Genomic DNA, 24,651 nt, shown 5'->3' with positions numbered 1-24,651 from the left:
TTTACAGCTAACTTGAGTCGTGCCGAAACTCCCCTTCGAAGGCAATCACATTCACCCAACCTGGAACTTTAGAGATGCGAGACAATCAAAAACACGCAAGCCCGTTCAGAGAATTCATTGTGATCATGTAGAAGCCGTCTCATATGGAATCAGACCATGGGTCCAACTGGCCTCCTACTTGTCTACTCCAACTGGCAGTGACTCTTTGGGGTCAGAGATGGAGATTTCTCCCACTTCTACTGCTCATCTGGGATCCCTCCACATAAATGTTCCCCAAGATGAGACTACTGGCCATGAATAAGGTTACCCTTCCCAAAGAAACCTTCAGATGCAGGGGCTTAATGGCCGGTCTGGCTTACCTTGGCAGCTTGGACCGCACCCTCTGAGGTCAACCCTCTCACCATCTGTGGGAATTTAATTATGGACATTCTGCTACTCAACTCAGAATTAAGGAGGAGTGGAATGCAGCACACGGCAAACTTTGGAAACAAAAGAAGAACGGAAGAGGGAGAAATCTGCTCACCCCTATTGGCGCAGTATTAAGTGGGCAGCTTTATGCTTTGGGCTACTGGCTGGTGGAGGTGGCTGCCACCATTGGCCTTGATTCAACCAATGGCCGATGGCTCGGTGGTGGAGAATCGGCTTTGCATGTAGAAGGACCCAGGTGCAGCTCCTGGCTTCTCCAGGATGCAGGTGACATGACAGATCTCTTCCCAGGATCGCGGAGAGCTGCTTCCAGTCTGAGCAGGCAATACTGACCTAGACGGATCAAATCTGTAAGGCAGGTTCATGTATGCTGTGTAATGAATATGTTGGAGAGGATGTAGGGGCAACCTCCATGGTCCAAAGTCCACACCTTTCTGGGAGGACCACTTCGCTGCTGTTCTGCACTTAACAGTGCCTTCGACAAATGCTTTTCAAGGCAGGAGATTCTGTCGTATTTGCAAAGACCGGCTTTGGAAGCCCGATGCAAGATCAGAGGGAAAGAGACATTCCCTTCCACCACATGCCATGTCATTAACAGAAAGTAAAAGGCCACTTCTGGGGGAAAATGCCAGCATGTGCAAGCAAAACAAACCACCTTCCCCCCAACTGTTATGGCAGACCCTTCCTGCCGCTTGCCACTTATTTGGAAAACAAAACAGCACATTCGTGTGTGCTGGAGTGTGGCCTGGCTCACAGATTGTATCCATGTGGCGAAGCTGTAATGCTGCATGGGTGACCTCACACCCCTTCTTCATGGCAACAGACTGTTTAACATTAACAAAACACGCAATTACGAGTAGGTGACAGAAATAGCACACGGGCTGGAAAGGAGCAAGGAGCGGAGTGGGGGGAGAGACGTTTCAAATAATTACAAGGGAAGCTTTTAGGAAAAGGCAGTCCAGGCACATGGATTGCTGACTGTTATGTGCCCTTGTTAGCAGATTTGGTTCACCAGCATGAGGGACCAGAGATCAATGGACAGGCATCAAGAAGATCTACAGATGAGGACAGCTAGGAATGGTACACCCTGCTATGCACATCTTCAGGGCTTTTTTCTGGGAAAAGAGGTGGTGGAACACAGTGGGTTGCCAGTACAGGGGGCACCTCTTGACGAAAGGTGGTGCCCCTGGTACCACATGTGCACGTGCAAAGTGTGTGCATGCTCCCAGGACCAATGACATCATTTTAGATCAGCTGGAACAAGGGGGAGTTTTTAAATTGCCCTTGGCGTAAATGGTCACATGGCTGGTGGCCCCGCCCCCTGATCTCCAGACAGAGGGAAGTTTAGATTGCCCTCCATGCCACGGCGCGGAGGGCAATCTAAACTTCTCTCTGTCTGGAGAGCAGGGGGCAGGGCCACCAGCCATGTGACCATTTTCAAGAGGTTCCGGAACTCCGTTCCACTGCGTTCCCGCTGAAAAAAAGTCCTGCGCATCTTGAAGATGCTTGTGATCCGACTTCAGCGGATCCCCGAAAGTTGTGAGACATCCTGGCCGACGGGGCAACACCAAACGATCACTTGTTTGAATATGTGCTTTGAAACTAGCACCGATCAAAGCATCAAGGCTGCTTTTGCAAAGGTTCCCTTTTGGAAAATGTCCTCCACAAGCAAAAAAACAAAAACAAAACAGGTTCCTATCCTTCTCCCTTCTCATTTGTCTACTTTTGGGGAAGTTGCTAGTTTTTAAAAAGTGTAAGGAAGCACTGAAAAAAAAATTCAACTGCTGCCTGGTTTGGTACGGTCCTTTCAACGAGGTGACACCCCTTCACTCCACTCCAGGTTTAGTGCGAGACTAAGATCACTTGGGCCCGATGTGCAACGGGTAACAGCCCTCTATGTGTAGAACAGATCATAAGATATCTGGAGGAGATATCTGGAACATAAGTATCTTTCATAAGATATCTGGACCACCAAAGCTGTCAGCAAACCACATGGAACAATTAGTAATTTGGGGGAGTACGGTACACTCGTCTGATGAGGCCCAGGACGGAGAGGAATTAGCATATAAATGGCCAAAAAAAGCAATCTGATGAGCATACATTAGACGACAGAGCAAACCACTGAATGGTGCAACGGAAACATGGCTCAGTTCAGGGGGTAGCTTGGTCCGACGTTCAGGAAGGAAAGAGAGGCCACAGAGGCAGGACTCCTTGAGGTTTGGGATCGCGGCCCTGCGACAGATTAGGCTGCATCACATTTTCCGTGCATTAGAATAGATTGGGTTTTAATGGACCCAGCAGCCTCCTGACCTTTCATGTTCCTAAGACGCTGGGCTGTTTTCTCAAAGGCATTGTTTCCTTTCAATTTTTCTTTATTAAAAGGGATGCTCTGTATTTTATTAAACACAAAAACACTGGCCATTGTTTTTGCCATCCTCTCGAAACCAGTTCAGAGGGGGAAAGTTTTAAAAGTTTGAGGCGTTGGCCCCACATGAGACTCCTGAGCGGAAATCTTTAAGACAAGATTCTCTGGAAAAGCCGATAATGCCGGGAAAAGTGGAAGGCAGTAGGAAAAGAGGAAGACCTAAAACGAGATGGCTTGACTCAATCAAAGAAGCCACGTCCTCCAGTTTGCAGGATCTGAGCAAGTCTGTTAACGATAGGACGTTTGGGAGGTCTTTCATTCATACGGTCCCCATAGGTCGGAGGTGACTTGACAGCACATTACCACACATAACATTCAAAGCATGCTCTGATCCACAGGGGAGCCTGAAGGCTGAACAGAGACTCAGAAGAAGAAGGAACTTTCCCCAGTCTCATATGTGGTGCTTAAATGTCTCCCCAGATTGAGAAAACCTAGAATCAGACCTAAACCTAGATCTAGACCTCTAGTGTGTCCCCCAGGGAATCTGACCCTTTGAGTCAATTCCACGAGGAATGATTTAAACCAGTCCAAGGCAAATCCCATCATACCCACTTCTGCTTCCAAATTGTTGGGGAGGGGGGTTCAGATTATAATAATGTAAGTAAGGTAGCAGAGTAGCAAAGTTTGATATTAGCACAGTGGAAATAAGTAGACTTCTGTGGTTCTGGTCTATAAAAATACTTTGCTACATAGCAGGATAAAAGGGTACATTTGGTAGAAAAAAAATAAACACCGACTGACTACATCTTGAAAGCTAGGGAAAAACTCAAAGAGACTTAGATTGAACTTAGACTGCATGAGAAGAGACTGAACAAAGAGCAATAAAACCTTAGTGTATGTTGCTAGCTAACTGCCCCCCAATAAACTGGCTCATCCAATGGACATTCCTATATTCCCTCATTAACACTAAAGACTCCTACTTTCTCTGGCGGGAACTTTTACTTGGGGCCTAATTGGTCCTATGCTAACTAGCTGTCTGACTAAACAAACGGAATAACAATTTAACTCTTTCGTGATTGAATGTAGGACACTTGCAAAAGAAACCCAACACAAATGCCTCAACAAGATGGCATGATTTGCTGTCTCAAAGGTCTATACCAGCTAAAGGGCTTAACCTGGGACTAGAAACTAACAAAAAATTAATCCCAGGAAACAGTATATATGCAATACACAAAGTAAGGCAATAAAGTAACGTTTTATCAACAATGTAAAAGTGTATCAAGTTATTCAAGCAAATCATGTAACAATAAATACAAAGGAATTCATGTCTCAAAGGTGACAGCTAAATCCAGGAGCTCTTCCCTTTTATCTTCACAACAACCTTGCAAGATGGAACTGCAAGGCTGAGCAGCGAATCGCCCAACATTGTCCAGGGGCTCACCTGGGAAATGTTCGGCTTTCCCCGGCCCTTTTCAACGCCCGTTCCAAACTATGCCAGCTATGCTTCACTGCTACCTCTCACAGTGCCTGTACCAGAAACTTCATGGCACATATTTCCGTGCGCTGGGAGAAGGCGAGGGATCCGTATCCTGTTGTTTCTCTAAGCAGGGAAGGGGGAATGGTTCTGACAGCTCCAATTAAAATATACTTAAGAAAGAACAGGCTGCGCCATTAAAGGCTGCCCGGCACAACCCAAAAACTCACATATCGTTCTCTTGAGTGATAAGGGATAAATTCATCAGGCTTGCTCAACATAAACAAGAGATAAGGGCGGGGGGAGCTGAGTTCTTCCGTATGCGCTCTCCCTTTCTTTCTCTTCAACTCGCCTCCCTAATGCACCTTGAATCTGCCGTGCTGTTAGAGTAATGTGCTCGTGAAGAGCGCGAGATGAATCAAGTATCACAACAGCCCTGAACACAGCAAGGGACCAGTCAATAATGCTTGTCTGCAGCAATAACAACAACAACAATAACGACAACAATGGCAACAACAACAACATTCGATTTATATACTGCCCTTCAGGACTTCACGCCCACTCAGAGCGGTTTACAAAGTGTGTCATTATTATCCCCACAACAATTGCCCTGTGAGGTGTGTGGGGCTGAAAGAGCTCCGAGAGAGCTGTGACTGACCCACAGTCACCCAACTGGCTTCAAGCGGAGGAGTGGGGAATCAAACCTGGCTCTCCAGATTAGAGCCGCACACTCTTAACCACTACACCAAACTGGGGTGAAAGGCTACACTGCAGGGTTACAACAACAACAACATTTATGAATAGAGTCTAGGCCCAGCACAGAACATCCAAAACTGTTCCTTTGAATAAAACACATAAAATTACAGCACATAAAATATGGTTTCTACATAATTTACACATAAAATTCGTTGGTTGCCCGGGTCCTGCGGCTGAAGGTAAACGAGATGAAATTGAATCATTTCAATTTGCTGGCAGGAGTGATGGCCAGGAAGGCTGAGGTTGTAGAGGTTATCGTGCTCTTCATGTTTGAGGGGCACAGCTGACCTCTACTGACCCAGTTAAGAATCTGGGGTTTTTACTTTACCCAGGACTATTGCCGAAGAACCAGGCAAACAGGGCCTTCTTCCACTTTCATTTGGCGTGCAAGTTGGCTCCCTACCAAGACCCAACATATCTGGCCATGTGGATCCATGCACAGTAACCTCAAGACTAGATAAGACTTTTTTAACACACACTACACGCAACTGCCCTGAAGACAATCCGTAAACGAAAGGCTGTGCAAAATGCTGCAGGTTATTATTGGGGCAAGGCGGAATGATTGCATTACACCCACTTGGAAATAGACATGGCCACGAACCACAAAACGAACCTAATTTCATCACAAAATTGGCTGTTTCGGGGATCTCCCTGACAAGCAGCCGAATCAAGCCGGTGGGGGTGAAATGCCCCTTTCCCTGCTGCTTCGCAGCGGCAGGGGAAAGGGCATTTAACCCCCCAGATCAGCTGCTTGTCAGGAACATCTCTGACAAGCAGCTGATCCAAACAGGTGGCGTTTGAATGCCGCTTTCCCTGCCGCTTCAGCAGCAGGGGAAAGGGCATTTAAACCCCACGAACCACGAACCGGTTCGCTTACTGGGGCAAGTTTGTGGTTCCTGGTTCGTGGATTGGGATGAAACACGAAACTCTCATTTCGTTTTTTTCTTGATTCGTGCCCATGTCTACTTGGCAATGTTTTCATTAGTTGCGGATTCATTTCCGGCTTCAATTCAAGATGCTAGTTATTAGCTAGAAGGCCGTGAACGGCATGGGACTCACATAACTACAGGATCACCTCTCCCATTAGGCTTCGCAGTGTCAGCGCTGCTCATTTGATCAGAGTCTCTTGAAGATCTCCTCCCGCAGACAAATGTGATGTCTTACAGCCATCCTTGGTTGAAGCTCCTACCTGACTGAGCAACTTATGAGAGGAGCTGGCTTCTGAGAGGTTCAGCTGACCCATGCTTCTGTCCTTCTGCAGTCTTTGTAAGAAAGAACTTTCCCGGAAGGCCTTTTTGTGAATTGACTTGTGGTTTCTAGTATGATTTTCTAGTATGATTTTATAGATCACTTATTGTTATTAATTAGTTTTTAAGATTCTAGTTTTGTTGCTATTTACAGGTTTAAAACACTTTTGTGATTCGCCTTGAGTCTTCTTGAGAAAGGTGGACTACAGATGCTGGAAAAATTTCATGAGATAAACACTTGTATTTCTACAAGTTCTGAGAAGAGTGGGAAGTACTTCTGCCACCACTGTGAACTGGCCTGTAGATTTCAGCTCCGGCACTTCATGGTGTTGGAAAGACATCCCTCAGGGTTTCCCCTGATTTTTTTGTCTGGGGGCCTTCAAGAGCTATGTTGAGAAAAGTTTTACAAAATGATGTATCATTGGCATATGACTCCTGAAAAATTGGCTAGAATGTATAAGGGGGCGTCAAATGTATGTTGGAAATGTGCTAAACAAGAAGGGACATTTTTTCATATGTGGCGGACATGTAAGAAAGCGACGAGTTTTTGGTTGCAGATACAATGATCGATTCAGAAGATTTTGAAGATTAAACTTCAGCTGAAACCAGAGACTTTTCTGTTGGGAATAATGGACAGCCAGTTGGAAAAAAGTTTTAGAACACTGTTTTTATACTTTATTACAGTAGCAAGAGTACTTTATGCACAAAAGTGGAAAACTACAACATTGCCTACAGTGGAGGAATGGTTGACAAAAGTTTTGGAGTTTGCGTTAATGGCAAAACTTACTGCATTAATTAGAGAAAGGACATTAGTTAACTTCTTGACTGAATGGAAACCGTTAATAGACTTTTTGCATGAAATGGATAACAAGGATTTGTTGACATCTGGATTTATGGATTAAGAAACAGGAACAATAGAAAAAAGAGGGGTTTTGTGACTAACTTAGAATAAGTGGGACTCTAGAAATGATACATACTTGTAGCCGAGAAAATCAGAACTCAACTTGTAATGTAATTTAGGGTTTTTTTGTTTTCTTTTTTCTTTTCTTCTTAATTTTATAGATATATGTATTGTTAGTGTGTTATGTTTAGAATTGTGTGTTTTTTCTTGTTCTCTATGTTCGTTGTTTATTGTGTTGGGGTGTGTACTTTATAGTTTAAATAAAGAAAATGTTAATACAAAAAAAAAAGAGCTACGCTGAGAAAATAAGACAACAATTTTGCACTACATCACGCACAGGCCTCCATCTAAGGTTCACCCCATGACAGTTATCTCAAGCGAGCGCATGCTGCTTGTATACCAACCATGCGTTAGTCCAGCATTGACCCACAACCCTTCTTTGACAGAAGTGTTGGAGGAGCATGTATCCTGCACACAGTGAAGCCCCCTTCAGGCCCACACCTTGCACAAGCACATCGAGTGCCACAAACATGAACGTGGACGTGCTCGTTCGGGTGGTTTGGTGAGCGATTTCTGAGAATCCCAAATCTAAGGAATTCCATCTATGAGAAGCTGGAACATACTTCGAAACGCTGACCCGCAACACACGTCTTTCAAATATACCCCGGATTAGGAACCAATGGCATCTGGGAGAAAGAAATGCAAATGTACTCACTGATTGATGGATCTTGATAATATCGCAGACAGCGTCAGAAGAATGCACCCATGTGGGCCCGCTTCAAACTGGGAGACACCGAGTGGAGAGAAAAGCAAGACAGAACGTTGCGTTCTGAGGCATCTCTTTCGAACTGAACTTTTATGGAGGAACTGCAAATGTATTTTTGCTATATACCTATATTTAAAATACTGTCTTTTCCCAAAAAAAGCACACCCAGGTTGAGAAGGACACACTGCCATTTTCAATTGTGAATGATTTCATACAGTCACATGTCCTGAGTGTCATTCTGGAATGTTTACTGGGACACCAAACTACCTGCTGAATACTGATGTACACTTTATAAAGAAACATTTCATACTCTGGCTGGCAGCTGCTCTTTCCGTCTTTCCCAGATTCTGCTATATGCATGGAACTAAACCGGGGCATTTTAGAGGGAAGAATGGAAACAGCGCAGTAGTATGTGACGATTCATTTGTGTATGTAGCACATATCACTACAGAACAATTTGGCAATTCTCTTTTTGTGTTCATGCATGCTCTTGTTGCTTAGAGTCATATTCCAGGATATTTACAGTGCTTTCCTTAGTGGAGTTACATCCTTCTCAGTCCATTGAACTCAGTGGGCTTAGAACAACATAACTCATGTTTTACAATAGCTAACATAATAAAATTTTTGCACGATTCGGATTTTCCAATTGCACAAACTGCTCTTTTGGAACGGCACATTTTGTCTTTGATTAAAACAGCAAACGTTTTTAATTTAATTTAATTTAATTTATTATTATATTTATATTCCGCCCTCCCCGCTTTCGCAGGCTCAGGGCGGATAACAAATACAAACATGTTTAAAAACATTTAAAAACATTAAATAATACATTTAAAAACATTTAAAAACATTAAATATAACAATTCATGCTGCACAGTGGTTCATACATGCCTCTGTGTTTGCATAGGGGTGATGGTTTAACCCCCCCTTCACGGGGGGGGGGGCGGGCACTGCCCGGCGTTAGCCATATGCCTGGCGGAATAGCTCTGTCTTACAGGCCTGGCGAAATGCAAGCAAATCTTGCCGGGCCCTTGTCTCGCAAGACAGAGCATTCCACCAGGTCGGGGCCAGGACTGAAAAGGCCCTGGCCCTGGTCGACGCCAGGCGGGCCTCCCTAGGGCCAGGGACACTTAAAAGATGTTTTCCGCCAGAGCGGAGAGTCCTCCGGGGCTCATATGGTGAGAGATGGTCCCTCAGATACGTCGGTCCCAGTCCGCGTAGGGCTTTGTAGGTTAACACCAAAACCTTGAACCTGATTCGGTACTCCACTGGCAGCCAATGCAGCTGGCGTAGCACCGGTGTAATATGCTCCCACACCGGTGCTCCAGCAATGACCCGCGCTGCTGCATTCTGTACCAGCTGTAACCGCTGGATCAGGCCCATGGGAAGCCCAGCGTAGAGCGCGTTACAGTAATCCAACCTAGAGGTGACCATTGCTTGGACCACTGTAGTCATGTCACGGGGAGACAAATAAGGGGCAAGCTGCCTGGCCTGCCGAAGATAATAAAAGGAAGACCTGGCAACTGCAGTGATCTGGTCCTCCATCTTCAAGGAGGAATCCGTCCACAGAGCATCACAGAGCTGAACGAAGAAGCCCGTTTCGGGGCCGCATTTCATACCTCATAAATATTCTTTTGCAGAAACTTCAATAGGTCTTCATAATTTGTGATTTCGTGCAACATCATCTGCGGAACCAGAAGAGGCCGAGAGGATCAAGTTCATGTCAGAATAAAAAATGAAAAAATAATATATCGGTTAAAAAATGAACTTCTAATCAAGGTCTAGGCAATGAATGTAAATGGAACTCAGATTTAGCTACTGTTGCAGAATGTCTGTCTGGTCTGTCTGTTTGTCTATCTATCGTCTGCCTGCCTGCCTATCTGTCTACAACATCTCAACTGCCATTCCACCCAAATAGTGTCTCCAAGTGCTGAACATCAAAATATTAAAACATTTCAACATTAAAAACATTTCAAATAAAATACATATACACAATGATTGGATAAAACCACACATAACACCAAAATCAGGCAGGAGGGCCAGAACAGTTTTCCGGGGGCTGCCAAACAAAATAAAAGTTTTCACTCCCTGGTGGAAAACAACAGTAGAAGGAAACAAAGGAATCTCCCTTCGGAGGAAGTTCCAGGGTTTTGGTGCCCTCACCAAAAAGGCCCTTTCCTGAGTTGCCGCCTGAAGCAGTGCCTCTGAAGATGACGGGAGTGGACAAGTGGGGTTGGACTAGATGGCCCTAGAGGTCCCTTCCAACCCTATGATTCTAAGAAGATTCATATGGGAGAAGGTGGTCCTTAAAGTATGCTGGCCCCAAGCTGTATAGGGTTCTATTTTTTTAAAAAACCCTCTTCTATTCCACTTCTGATTGCACTCAATTATTGATTTTTAAAAAGCCCACCACAATAAAAGAGACAGAAACAACAGCAAGAACAGAGCTGATTCTGATGGTTGTTGTGGGTTTTCCGGGCTGTATTGCCATGGTTTTGGCATTGTAGTTCCTGACGTTTCGCCAGCAGCTGTGGCTGGCATCTTCAGAGGTGTAGCGCCAAAAGACAGTGAAGCTTCCCCCCATTAGCATTCCACACCCTGGGAAACTCTGACTCAGCCCAAACCCACCTTCCTGAGTAGATATAAATTACCTGCCAACATCTTTTCCACACTGTGACACTGAGAGATCTCTGTCTTTCGGTGCTACACCTCTGAAGATGCCAGCCACAGCTGCTGGCGAAACGTCAGGAACTACAATGCCAAGATCACAGCCATACAGCCCGGAAAACCCAAAACAACCATCGTTCTCCGGCCGTGAAAGCCTTCGACAGAGCTGATTCTGTGCACTTAGGCTCAGTTAGGAACTGTACCAAACTGTTGACTCAAGAAGCGTAGCAAATCAAAGCCAACACCTTGCAAAAGAAGTTCTACAGGACACTGCTATCAAACTCAGGCAGCAAATGGCCACTGGAAACAAAATTGCTTGGCGCGATCTAACCAGGTAAGATGCTTTATGCCCTTCCCGTGGTAAGCCATTCCTAAGAGGGGGAGCACCACCCAAAAAGCCACTGATTTTGCTGAGGCCAGAAGAACCTCTCGGGAAAAGGGAATCTCCAAAAATATGTGGACTGAGCAGAACTGGCAAGTGGATCTATATCCTACTGTCCACAGAGACACCTGGGGATATGTTAGTTGGTCTGTGACCAGTGACAGATCAAAAAAGTGGATGGACGTTCTCACACCTGTTCTCAGTTCCAGAGGGATGGACGCCTCTGTCTCTGTCCTGTGTAGATGTTCTGGTGTGGCGGTTGGAGTGTAGGACTTTGGATCAGGGAGAGCCAAGGATCAGTCTCCACTCTGCTATGAAGCTTGCTAGGTGACCTTAGGATAGGCCCTCTTCCTCAACCTATCCTATGCTGCCGGATTGTTCCGAGCACAAAACGGGCCGCAGAGAAGGATGTAAATTTCCCTGCGCTCCTTAGAGGAAGGGCAGAATTAAAAACAAAATGTACTAGAGAGTCACTGAAAAAGAACAGAACATTAATGTGTATTGCCCTTGAGGGAATATTAATTGCAAAGTGTTCTAGTTTTTTTTATTTTCATTCTACAAGGATAATTGTTCCACTTCAGTAGTGCTCTGATATTGCCTCTGTTCTTGCACAGCCAGTCAGGTTAGAGTGGAACGGGACAGCTGCTTTTCCACTGGGAAGCAGCCGCCCTCTCAAAAGTATACATGCAATTCTCGTAGCAGAGTTCCAACACTGGGTTTTTTTCCTCAAAGAACACATAGCACTGGGTCCCTGTTATGTGCAAATTTGCACATGAGAGGAAGCTAGCCCTATATGACAGCAGCCCAGCTAGAGGGAAGATAGCAATAAATGGAATCCCCTTTTTGACATTTGCAATAGCAGGATTATGCGACAGGCTTCCAGAACCAGCTGCCTAGGAAAGAGTCCTTAAATGCCATAGGTGCTGAAAGCTGCTCTGGCATCCTTCCACTTGCCAGACCCTGGTCACAAATTTTCTGGTGTGGCTCAGCAATCATGGGGGCTAGTTGCACGTGCTCCTCCTTGGAGGGATAGCTGAGATTCTCAGGATTCCAAATTCCACACATGCATCCCGGCAGACAGCCTCTCTCTCCAGGAGATCTGCACACGTACGAGAAACGCATAGGCATATACGCAAGTCGGAATAAAATCCTACCGTTTCTAAGATCCCATCTGCTTTGTATTTTCCTGCAGGAGTGAACTGCTGTGTTCCTGAGCACCTAGAGAGGACATACAGAAAAAAAACAGCTGTAGAAGGAAAGAGTGAGGGGCACGGGCTTCCCTCTTAAATGCTATGAAGGCTTAAGAGATTGGGATGGAACTTGATTGCATCTTTGCATCAGGTGCCAAACGCTGGGGTTACACCTCTTTGGATCTTCTGAGCATGGAGCAGGGGGTCACTGGGTGTCTGTGTGAGGGGGAGGAAGTTGTGAATTTTCTGCACTGTGCCGAGGGTTGGACTAGATGACCCTGGAGGTACCTTCCAACCATATGATTCTACGATTCTAGATCAAGATGGGTAGCTATGTCCATAGCAGTAGAAAAGAGCAAGAGTCCAGCAGCACCTATAAGACTAACAAAATTTGTGGTAGGGTCTGAGCGTTCGTGAGTCGCAGCTCTCGTCTTCAGATACGGTGCTACTGGACTCTTGCTCTTTTCTCCAGAGTAGGTTAGGCTGAGAGTGTGCGACTGGCCCAGTGAGCTTCCATGGCAGTGTGGATTTGAGAAAGGGTTCTCAGATCCTAGTCTGACACTATAACCACTGCACCACACTGTCTTACGTTGACCATAACTTACTGTTAAAGGTGAAAGGTCCCAGATTCTGCAATGGACACTTCGTTTGAGGGATTTGAGGAAGCAAGGCTGGGAAAAGACATTTTGCCTGGGACTTTCAGTAGGCACTGCCAGCCAGTAGAGATGGCCAACAGCCTGAGCCAGCATAAGGCAGCATCTCGCCTCCCTAAAATGATGGATTTTCAATCAGGGAATTAAGCATTCACTGATGCTGTTCTCAGAGGTGGCATAACAGGGGATGCTGTCTGAGGATGAAAGTGGTCTGCCGTTACCATCTGCCAACCTGCAGCTCCAAATACACCATTACAATGTTGACGGGGAACAACGAGGAGACTTCGTATCACATGTGCAGTGGGAGCTTTGTGCCTCCCAGATGCGCATCGGCTCTTTTCCGCCTGTAACCACGGCACGCAGGGAGAAGCAGTTGTAGCACCACCAGCAGCTGCTGTTTTTGCATCCTTGAACTGCCCCATGGAGCTGCTACTGGCTCCCTTGTGAAAATCAGCTTCTTATATGACTACGTACAAGTTTCACAACAGAGAATATAGCGACTCCATGGGGCAGTTTATGACGTTACTGCTCTGTAGCAATCCAGCAACTGCTGATTAATAAAAAAAAAAAAAAACCTTCAAATCTTTGCAGTGGCATGGGGGAAACCCACAGCCATGGGGTGGGCAGCTGGGGGTTTGAGGCAAGGAAAGTGGTGCCAACGTGGGCAGAGCCTTCAAAAACGCACATTTTCCCATGCATAGGTGTGCATAGGTGCTTTGACTGCAATCTTTCCAAAAAGATCATAACCAGGGGTGGAATAGGAATAGGAAAGATTGTCTCAGAACAGGGGGAGACCCGGAAAGTGAATGATTAGAGCATGACGTAATGTGGCTGCTCCAAAAAACCCTGCTCTGGTTTAGATGCCAAGTTACAACAAAACTTTCATGTGCGGGAAGCCACGGTCTGAAAACCAGCCGCTTAAGTGAAGGGGGAGTATTAATGGACAGTTTTACCTGTCTGAAGAAACTCGACCGGAACCTTTTCACTTACAAGGCAACTGTTGCTTTCTCGCTTCCGCCTGCACGCCATAAAATATCGGTGAGAGCCAAAGCTAGGCATTTGGTCCTGTGAGCTTCTGAGGGCTGAAGGATCCTGCCGTTTGAGGAAGAGAAAGGCAAACACATCAGTGCTTAAGGTCTATGAAGAGACACCCAGGCACAAAAAGTTTGAAGCCTTCTACAGAAGAGGATGGGTGGAAAGGGAGATGAGAACTGTTGGCTGAGCTGTATTTCGGATATCTCCCCAGATCTGCTGTGATTTCAGAGTGCGATGAAAAAAGAGTAAGATGCTTACACGTGAAGGAAACAAATTAAAGCAAGAAGACCCAGTGAAATTGCAATTTACTAATTATAAATCAAAAAAGTCATTCACCAATAGATGTAAATATCAAAGCCAAAATATGTTCATGTGAGTTATAAATACAGTAAGCAAACGTATCCACAATTTCAGCCGCTATTATAATACAACAATATTCAAAAATATTCCATTTTCACAGTTCAACAGGGACAGAAACAACAAGCCGGAAAACGTCCCACAGGTAAGTTTCCATGGAGTACAGGTAAGTATAGACGTGGACCAAGTCCACTCTTAATAATCATTTTCTTTTGGTTCTCTTTCACGTGGTATAGAGAAAGTATTGGGACGCCCCGTAGGACGTTCCCTGTTCGCCCGACAGTCAGGGCCAGCAGAGAAACCTGATGTTTCGCTGAGAGACCTCCTTGGGGGCGGTTACCATTTCCACAACAACAATACACTGAAAATCATTCACTGTCATATAGTCCCCACAAAGTTAAGTTGGTTCATGGAGAGCGGAGTACTACATACTAAAGTACAACTGAAGCAGAAGGTGCATTTCGCTAGGGCTGCCAGGCTGCTATATGGAAAGCCAAACGGGACCTTGAGACTCTCTGATGCAATGGGAAAGGGGGCAGATGCAGTTTCTACCCTCTGCTTTGCCAGGAGAGGTGCAGGATTTTTGGAGGGGTGGTCCTTGGACAAGGCACTTTGCTAAACTTTTTGGGCCTGATGTAGGCGAGCTGTGCAAACTGAGAATTCTTTCATGCTGCCTCTGGCCTACGGGGACAGCCCTGTGCAAAATTAAATGTGTGGCACAGTTCAGCAGGGTCCCATTTGCTGGTTCAGGAGTCTGGGGAAATGCCTGGCTTTGCTCTCCTTTGGATCTGACTGCCTTGCTTAGAGCCAAGCTACAAGTGACGCCTTACACAGGTTGGACACTTGTCAGCTTCCCTCAAGTTTTGATGGGAAATGTAGGCGTCCTGGTCTTGCAGCTGTAATGGAGAGCCAAGCTGTAAAACCAGGGCACCTACATTCCCCATCAAAACTTGAGGGAAGCCGACAAGTGTCCAACCTGTGTAAGGCGTCACTTGTAGCTTGGCTGTTAGACTTGGCTTACATCCTCCGAAGAATGAATGGTAGGATGGAAACGCGTTGCTTTGGACTGCAGGAGAAGCAATTCAGCTTTGAATGGTCCTCCACGTACAAAACTCTAGGTTGAGAGAAAACTCAACCGAGGCAAGGAGGAAGCGTCTAGACCTTCTCCCAGCTCGTCATTTCAATTTGCAAGGCGTTTTTAATACAGGGGAGAATTCCCGGACGTGATCCTCCACCTGATGTGAGGCTGCTGCCAATCCTATCACGTTACACCCATCTCATTATTTTGCATGTGTGAAGCAGGAATGCAAAATACAGGATCCAGAAACCAGGACCAGGGAAAAGGAAGATATCCTTTCCCTTACAAGTAGAGCTCCTGGTTGGAACCTTCCTTTCAGCCCTTTCTTTTCTTGCAGCTCAGTCTTAACCAATGAAATGAGTGGCAAGCTAGAGTCAGGATCCCACACATTTAATAGTTGTGCAAAACAAAGAATATTGGTATGTCCAGGGCTTTTTTCCTGGGGAAAGAGGTGGTGGAACTCCGTGGGTTGCCCTCGGAGAAAATGGTCACATCGCTGGTGGCCCCGCCCCCGGATCTCCAGACAGAGGAGTTGAGATTGCCCTCCGCGCCACTGAGGCAATCTCAACTCCCCTCTGTCTGGAGATCAGGGGGCGGGGCCACCAGCCATGTGACCATTTTCAAGAAGTTCCGGAACTCCATCCCCCCCGCATTCCCCCTGAAAAAAAGCCCTGGGCATGTCATCCATCTGCAACAACCCGCAACAGCCAAAATGCCAGTTTTTATGCGTATATGAACGGAAGAGGATCCTTCACTGGTACACTGAGACACAGCTTGGAATGCCCCCCTTCTCTTTGGGGTTTTATTTATTTATTTATTTATTTATTTATTTTATCATATTTATATTCCGCCCTCCCCGCAAGCAGGCTCAGGGCGGATAAAGTTGCCTGGGGCTGGTTACAGAAATCGAAGGGTCGAGGCAGAGAAAGAAAGAGTTCGATGGGCGGAGAAAATGTGGGCGCTGAGACAGGCACAAAGGTTAAAAGCAGAGGTAACAGGATGCAATCAGGAAAAGGTAAATTAAGGACAGGATAACGGGAAACAATCTTGCCCTAGACAGTGAGTTCTACAGGATGCAGAGCTGTACTTAGGGTGGGGCCAAAGTTACCCCTAGAGGCACATTTTTGCAGAAAGGCAAAAGAAAAAAGAAAAGAAAAAGACATTAATGAGGATGGTGAGCTGTTGTGTCTTTTAAACATTTTCCACGACTTAAGGATTGAAGGCTTTTGAGTGCTCTTTACTGTGGCCACAAAATATTTCACCGTTCTGTTCAGGGAGGAAGTGTGCCCCCCTCCCCTCACGGAAGGATAACCTCCTTGCACACAAATACTCTCAAGGGATATGACGCGCCTGATAGCAGGTTTTCTGGCGGTCGTATGAGGCAGTGAGTCTCGCATTCCCACATCCCCACAGCACAGTAATTGGTGCGGATCAACAACTACACAAGCAAACATCTATGCAAGGCCTTGTGGGAGCGTCATACAAAAACCACAAGCGTTGCTTCCAGGTGGCTCCGAACAAATTCTGCATGTGCACCCACTGCATGCAAAACTGACAAAGCCTCTATTTATCAGGTACCATGTTGGCTCAGGGAGCTTTGACTCTCATACCCTGGAAATCTATTTAGTCTTTAAGGTGCTACCGGACCTGAACCTTGCTATGCCCATTCAGTGTTCATTAAAAATAAAATTTAAAACATCTAAGCCTGCAATTTAGGGATGTATATATAAGGAAGATGTCAGCAACACCAAGATCCTTCACGTTAATGAATAACACCGTTATTTTACACCTGTTTGGTGTAATGGTTAAGAGCGGCTGGACTCTAATCTGGGGAACCGGGTTTGATTCCCCGCTCCTCCACTTGAAGCCAGCTGGGTGACCTTGGGTCAGTCACTTAAGAGCGGCAGGACTCTAATCTGGAGAGCCAGGTTTGATTCCCCACTCCTCCACTTGAAGCCAGCTGGGTGACCTTGGGTCAGTCACTTAAGAGCGGCAGGACTCTAATCTGGAGAGCCAGGTTTGATTCCCCATTCCTCCACTTGAAGCCAGCTGGGTGACCTTGGGTCAGTCACTTAAGAGCAGCAGGACTCTAATCTGGGGAACCGAGTTTGATTCCCCGCTCCTCCACTTGAAGCCAGCTGGGTGACCTTGGGTTAGTCACAGCTCTCTCAGAGCTCTCTCAGCCCCACCCACCGCACAGGGTGATTGTTGTGGGGATAATAATAACATACTTTGTAAACTGCGCTGAGTGGACATTAAGTTGTCCTGAAGGGTGGTATATAAGTAGAATGTTGTTGTTGTTATTATTATTTTAAGGGATAGGCGATGAAGCCTTAGCCCTCTGGAAAAACCAGCCACTGATTAACGATGAAAAATATGTGTGCAAAAATTAAAATCAGGATAGCAGGGGTCAAAACAAAAATAAATCCAAAATAACATAAAAAGCTGATCTGGGTGTACCTTTAGTCCTCTACTGAATCAAACAAAAAGCAAAATCAAAAGCCTTGTTTTTCCAAAATTTGGAAATGTCACTTGAATCCCAGACAACAGCAATTTCAGCCTCTAAATGTTCCCACCGCTGGCATGAAAAGAACTGAATTAAAAAGACTAAACATTAAATCAAAGCGCCAGACATGAAAGAAGAAACTCTGGTGTTCTTCATCTGCCTTGGGGACTGCGGGCAGTCCGAACCGTCTTCCTTCTGCTCCGAAAGGAAGTTGAACTTTTGGGCACAACAGCAGAAGAAAGCAAGCGTCAGGTCCCACACCGCCCACAGCTCTTTCTCATCTGTTCAGAGGCGCCAGGCCAGGCCTTCAGGAGCCACGAAAACAACACAAAAAATTACAAATGGAATAGGGAATTCCAAAGAGCAAGGAGACGGAGCAAAATTACCACCTTGATCTTGGGACTTGAGGCCGAGCGAAAACGAAAAAGCAGTCATGGGAGGTGATGAATTTCACTGTGGACCATTTAGTTGCCTCAACCAGGGCCAAGGCTTTCTCAGCCCTGGCACCAACCCGGTGGAACTCTCTGTCTGTGGCAACCCGGGCCCATTCGGATTCGTTATCTTTCCACCAGGCCTGCAAGACGGAGATGTTCTGCCAGGCATATGGTGATTGAGATGGGCAAGCCGTCCAAATTGTCCGTGCCGTCCTCCTGCCAGGGGAGGGGGGACGGGTGCCCCCCTGACTCTGTATCCATCTATAACTGGCCACCCTGCCCGTGGGTTTGTCTAGGCTGAATGGGTAGTGCAATATGTGTGTGGCTGGCTGACCCACTGTATTTCTAATTGCTGACTTTATATTTATGCTGCCGAGTTTTATTATTGTGTATTTTATACAGCTGTGATCTGCTCTGCGCCCGCTTGCAGGGACAGTGGAATATAAATTTTATTATTATTAACAAAAAACAACAACAACAGTAATGTGGATTATGTTCTGGGATTTTTTTTTTTTAAGATTTGACTTTGGGACCCACACACGGCTGCCGACAACTTCCGGCTTCCCTTCGCCTTGGTCAATGTGAACACATCCAACGGTACTTTATCTTCCTCTATCGGGTCAGGCCAGAAAGGCTCTTTCCCCCATTATAACAATAGAGGGGATCTTAATTCAATTTGGAATGGAAAATGCTCCCAGCTCTGAGACGTGTTGACTTACCAGGGATCGCCGTTGTTCTGGCTACTGTCTCCAAAGATAAGATGTCGCAGGACACAAGCTTGAACGGCTGCCAGCACCCCACACGGTCCCCCCTAGACAGGGTTGTAACACAAAGGAGGAAGGCAAACAGGAGAGTATTGTCTGAGGCTGTTTTTTGGCATTCAGGAGAACCACACTCCAAACTCCCAATTCCCCAGGTCCCATTTTTTTTCTTCTCTGCTTCAACCATAAAGTTATATGCATATCCAATGCTGCGTTCATAACGCAAAGGTTGTCCCTTCACATTTTCCTGAAAACCCCCAGTATGCGCTGGCTGTGATAACCTCAAGGGGATGCTTGTTGATTTTGTTCTGCTATCAAGGAAGAGAACAACAGCCTGATTTCCTGACGGCCAAACTGCCTGAGCAAATGTCACGGACGGCTTGATTTTCAAGAGCGGGGCTGAAGGCCTATCGCTACCAACTGCGTATTTACTTACAAGCTCTGCCAATTTGGGGTGGGATTTATGTCTGAGGAAGGGGGCTTTGGATTTCATTCTGGAGCGCTGGCTGGAACGCTTCCTGGACAACATCTGCGCAGTGCGTTGTGGGCCAAAGGCATAAAACTAGCAGCCTGCATCTCGCCATTCACAAGGCTGAACCTTTCCTCCAGTTCAAGAAGCCAGGGGAAGCAACAGCCACGCCTTTTGCCTTGAACTCCTTGGAGAGTGGGATAAAAATGGACAGAGTTCTGGTGTTGAATTATATTCTGGTTCCACAGTTGGGTCTGGAGTCAAAGCCGGAGGACTACAGCCAGGACTATGGCCAGAGGGTAGAGGCCAGGTTCCAGGGGCAGGGCTCAGCAGCGTGGGGCAGGCCCAGTGGTGGAGCAAAGGGTTGCCAACCTCTAGGTGGGGCTGGATATCTCCCAGAATTACAACTGCTCCCAAGACAACAGAGATCAGTTCCCCTGGAGAAAATGGCTGCTTCGGAAGCTGGGCTCTACGGCATTATACCCCACTGAAGTCCCTCCCCTTCCTAAACCCTGTACATCCCAGGTTCCACCAACAAATCTCCAAGGATTTCCCAACTGCTAACAGAGCATGGTGCAAAAGCTGTTGATTCTTCTGGGATGTACAGCTTAGACTAGCCAGGGTGTCTGTGTGCGTGTGAAAAGGTTCTGACCTCCTCAGCGCTTCTGGCAAACGGCCTGTGAAAGGCTCGCTCCGAAGAGATCGAAGCCAAACCACAAGCAGCAAGACTATGGTTTGTTTCTAATCATTTGGCAACCATAACTTGTATTAAGCAGTCACAGGAGAGTGTATTCCAAGGCATGTGCTCCAAAAGCATCTACCATGATAGAAATACAGGAATCAGTCAGTCGAAACATCAACAGGAAAAAACACAAGAAGCGCCCCCCTCCCCGTTTTGCAACTAAAAATTAAGCAGTTGCTGTAGAACATAAACAGCCTTGTGTTGCCATAAAGCTTGCTGGGTGGCTGATCCAGAGGACAGTTGGGGTATAGTGGTTAGAGTGTTAGACTAGGACCTGGAATGACTGGGTTTGAATACCTTGCTGAATCATAGAAAAGAGTCCAGTAGCACCTTTAAGACTAACCAACTTTACTGTAGCATAAGCTTTCGAGAACCACAGCTCTCTTCATCAGATGACAGGGGAAGCGACAGCCATGCCTTTAGCCTTGACCTCCTTGGAGGAAGGGTGGCATAAAAATGGACAGCGTTCTTACGTTAGGCTTGCCAGTTCTTTAAATTATATTGTGGTTCCTCATTTGGGCCTGGGGTCAAAGTTGGACGAAGAGAACTGTGCATCTGACAAAGAGAACTGTGATTCTCGAAAGCTTATGTTACAGTAAAGTTGGTTAGTCTTAAAGGTGCTACTGGACTCTTTTCTATTTTGCTACTACAGACTAACATGGCTAACTCCTCTGGATCCTTGCTCAATCATGGAAGCCTGCCAAGTGACCCTGGGCCCATCGCAATCTCTCAGCCTAACCTACCCTGACCGGGATAGTCCAGGCAAGCTTGTTCTCGTCAGATCTCAGAAGCTAAGCAGGGTCGACCTTGTTTAGTAATCAGATGGGAGACCAACAAAGACCCTGGTAGCAGAGACAGGCAATGGCAAACCACCTCTGATAGTCTCTTGCCATGAAAACCCTGCCAGGGGTCGCCAGAAGTCAGGTATGACTTCACAACACTTTCCACCACCATCAATTTGTTGTTGTGAAGATGAAGTGGAGGAAAGGAAAACTCTGTGAAAAGCCACTCTGAGTCCCCAATCAAGGAAAAAAGTGGGATATAAATGAATAAATAAAGTGCCCTGCCTGCTCGTGTGCAACCCCTGCCTATTCCAATGAGCCGTGGCCCAGGAAAGAGTCCCGTAGACTGTGCCCAAAGGCCAATTTCGCTTTGCTTTGACATTACCTTTTTTTGCACAATGCCGTACTTGAGCTCGGGGATATCGCTGAAAACGAAGCTCTGAATTTTCCATTCCTCGCTGAAGCAGCTGAGGCTGGAGCCAAACAAAAGGATTTTGAGGTCCTTAATTAAAAGAGGAAACGAAAAAAGGGGGAGAGGATGGAGAGAATGAGTGAAAACGGAAGGAGTGAGCCCCCCCTTCTCATGTTTGAAAGAAAGGCAAACGATCTATTTTTACAGAACTTTCCTACGAGAAAGTAGAAACGTGGTTGCTCAGCGTCTGAGGCTGCCTCTCCGCCCTTTTAATTCTCTGTTTTATAAATACTGTACGTAGCTGGATTATTCCGCTGAGGAGTCAGCTTTTCCCTTCCTTACTGTGGTCTCTCGGCATAAATTCTTCTGTTTCACTGCCATAGCGGGAGTCTGGGTGGAGGGGGGGGGGGGCTCGAGGGGTCTTAAATCATTCCCAGGAAAGCCCATGTCAAACCTAATCACAAGGCAAACAGAAGACGCTTGTCCTGCTACTCCCAGAGAGGCTGTGAACACAACAAAACTGCAAAGTGCTCCTTCGGGAGGGCTCGCTTTCCGCCCCCAAGGCTCTCGAATGTTTGCTTTAATTCACATTTTTGATTCAAATTAATCTTTTAATGATTCTGCGGAGTATGAATTGTTCTCCATAACACTGTCGAAATGCTGTTTTCCAACTCCGGTAAATGACAGGGGGCCGTTAGTTTGACTTAACTTATCTAATCAGGGGTGTGCAGAAATGGAGATCGGCGGCCTTTGCTGCTGTTGAGGATATGCTGTGCGCTGACCCTTTGCGCCACTTGTGTTGTTGCCTGAGCGGTTGCCAAACCGGGAAGTAGGGTTGCCAACCTCCTGGCAGGGCCTGGATATTTCCCCAGAATGACAGCTGATCTCCCGATTCCGGAGATCAGTCCCCTTGGAGAAAATGCCTGCGTTGGAGGGTTCCACTGAAGAACCTCCCCAAACCCTGTCCTCCCCAGGCTCTGTCCACACATCTCCACAAATTTTTAAATCTGGAGCTGGCAACCCTACCCTAATAACTACAAAACACTGGCTCTCACACTGTCCGTAACTCACAACAACCCTTTGAGGAAGGCTGTTACTAGCAGGTGGATGCTGCACCACTGGATAGATTCTCAGCATAGTCTCCTTTCGTGGGGCTGATGGTCGCACGGAATGAAGAAGGGGGGATGTTTGTGCTTGGGACGTCACGTGACAGTCATTCTGATCCAAGGTCAACCGCATCACTTACTCGTGCCAGGCAGAAGTCAATGGGCTTCGATTTTACTTGGAGCACAAACAGCACCAAAGGATCGGGGACTCGGCACGCCTCCACAGCACACACTTCATCCTCCACGTCAACTACCGGCAAGGGGTGGGGAAAAGGGGATAACAGAGCGTTAAACATCCAGAACATGCAAGTGAAAATTCGACATCGCTTTGCTCGGTTTCACCAAGGTGAACCACGTCACACTTTCTCTCCCAGCTTTGAAGCACACGTTCTGCCGAACTATCGGTCCCAGCATACGGCTGGAAACATTTGCTTCCAGAAGTCGTGATGGGGGCGGAGGGCAGAAGTTATGAAATCCCTATTAGCAGCCTGGTTAATGCGTGTGTAAAGAGCTGACAAGCTGCAGCCAACTTATGCTGGGGTTTTCAAGGGAAGAGAGGAACCGAGCTGGTTTGCCATTGCCTGCCTCTGCATAGCGACTCTTGCCTTCCTCGATGGTCTCCCATCCCAGTACTATCCCGGGCCGACCCTGCTTAGCTTCTGAGATCTGATGAGATTGGGATAGCCTGAGCAATTCAAGTCAGGGCAGCCTGGCTAACACAGACATTTAAATTTCAGAACAGAAGTCATAACACCAATCCCATGATTTGCCTTGGTGGGTTATAGGCAGGTCTGCCGACAGATGTATAAAAAAAACTGGGTTGGCCATGTTTGTTTTTACATCTGGGAGAGCTTCCATGTTTGTGCGTGTGGAAAACGCCATAGCATGGTTGTGCGCATTATATTCATGCAGGATCTGTGGGATCTATGTAGGCCCACTAAGGTACTGGCGTGAGCTCCTCCTTGGTGTGCCATTTTTGCACACTGCAGCCAGAGAGACTACCTGGTACCCCGCGTCATTCCTCAATAGCAACCCCACATGGGCCATGTTGTGCTGAAGGGGGCAGGGCAGGCAGCGGCAGACAATGTGGACCTGTGACATGTTCAAGAGAAGCGATGGCAGGGCTCCATACTTGCTGAATTGGCTCCGAAGAGCAAGCTCCTGCTCCAATCCAATCTCTCCATTAAGCTCCACCCCCTGACCTGTGCAAGTGCTGTCCACCTGTCCCACACCATGACGCCGTGATTTTTTTTTAGATAGAAATCTGGCATGACTCTCAACTTATCAGAGGTGGGGTTGTTTGGGCAATGCACTGATCTCTTTTGGAGAAATCGCTGTGTAATCCACCCTGAGCCTGCTGGTGTGGGCAGGGTGGAATATAAATTGAAGCAAAGAAAGAAAGAAAGAAAGAGAAAGAAAGAAAGAAAGAAAGAAAGAAAGAAAGAAAGAAAGAAAGAAAGAGTCCAAGTATGCCATTCCTCAAACTGAAGGGTATTGTTTAAATAAAGGGTGGGTAGCAAGCTCTGCAGTTCTCTCTTCTCATTGAAGCCCCCTGAAATTTTGTTTCGGGGAGCCAGTGGAACCATGGGAATAGCAGAGGGGGTGTATGTGGAGGGGGGCTTCAGAAAACGTGTCCTTAACGCTTGAGAACGTGCTTGGACACAGGCTGATAGAAAACAGGAGAAGAGAAAGACAGAGAGAAATGTGCAGAGAAGAAAGGCCAGATCTAGACACAGTTTAAAATACAATCCTGCCCCCAAAATGGGTCTCATATTGGGGATGTGTCCTGGGTCTGAAAGGGCTGAAGAGTGCTCCTTTAAACATCCAGGTTAGGAGATGTAGATCAAACACTAGGCAAAACTCCTTAGCTATACCCAGGTGGAGTAAGGAGGTTGGGGAATCTTGTTCCATGGAGTTTTGCCTGAAAAGCAAAACATTAAACAAAGGCAGCCCCCAAAGCAAAAGCCCCGTGTGATATGACATACCTAACTCTAATGCATCGTTGCTCAAGCTGCTTGGACTGGAAATGGATGTCGGAGTCTTTCTGGAATGAAACGAACGAAGCAACAAATTAGCAAAAAAATAACGTGGTCATTTTATTGATTTTAATATCGCTTTTTCCCGGCAGCTCAAGACAATTTCCAG

At 46.5% G+C, this 24,651-nt stretch overlaps 1 protein-coding gene across 1 annotated transcript in view; it reads right to left on the bottom strand.

Moving 5' to 3' along the window:
• MINDY4 (MINDY lysine 48 deubiquitinase 4) overlaps nucleotides 1-24,651 on the bottom strand; it is a 94,970-nt gene that overhangs the window by 25,128 nt on the left and 45,191 nt on the right. Inside the window, exons 6-13 of the mRNA XM_054992021.1 lie at nucleotides 24,492-24,550; nucleotides 22,647-22,756; nucleotides 21,374-21,490; nucleotides 18,954-19,045; nucleotides 13,815-13,916; nucleotides 12,136-12,199; nucleotides 9,552-9,617; nucleotides 7,885-7,952 (exon numbers count right to left, since the gene is read on the bottom strand). Coding sequence (XP_054847996.1) covers nucleotides 7,885-7,952; nucleotides 9,552-9,617; nucleotides 12,136-12,199; nucleotides 13,815-13,916; nucleotides 18,954-19,045; nucleotides 21,374-21,490; nucleotides 22,647-22,756; nucleotides 24,492-24,550 — 678 coding nt within the window. The remainder of the gene's footprint in view (nucleotides 1-7,884; nucleotides 7,953-9,551; nucleotides 9,618-12,135; nucleotides 12,200-13,814; nucleotides 13,917-18,953; nucleotides 19,046-21,373; nucleotides 21,491-22,646; nucleotides 22,757-24,491; nucleotides 24,551-24,651) is intronic.

Source organism: Eublepharis macularius, chromosome 11 (genome assembly GCF_028583425.1).
Source record: "Eublepharis macularius isolate TG4126 chromosome 11, MPM_Emac_v1.0, whole genome shotgun sequence".
Taxonomy (NCBI): Eukaryota; Metazoa; Chordata; class Lepidosauria; order Squamata; family Eublepharidae; genus Eublepharis; species Eublepharis macularius.
The sequence above is the reverse complement of the archived record's forward strand: the minus strand, read 5'-3'. Positions and strand labels throughout refer to the sequence as shown.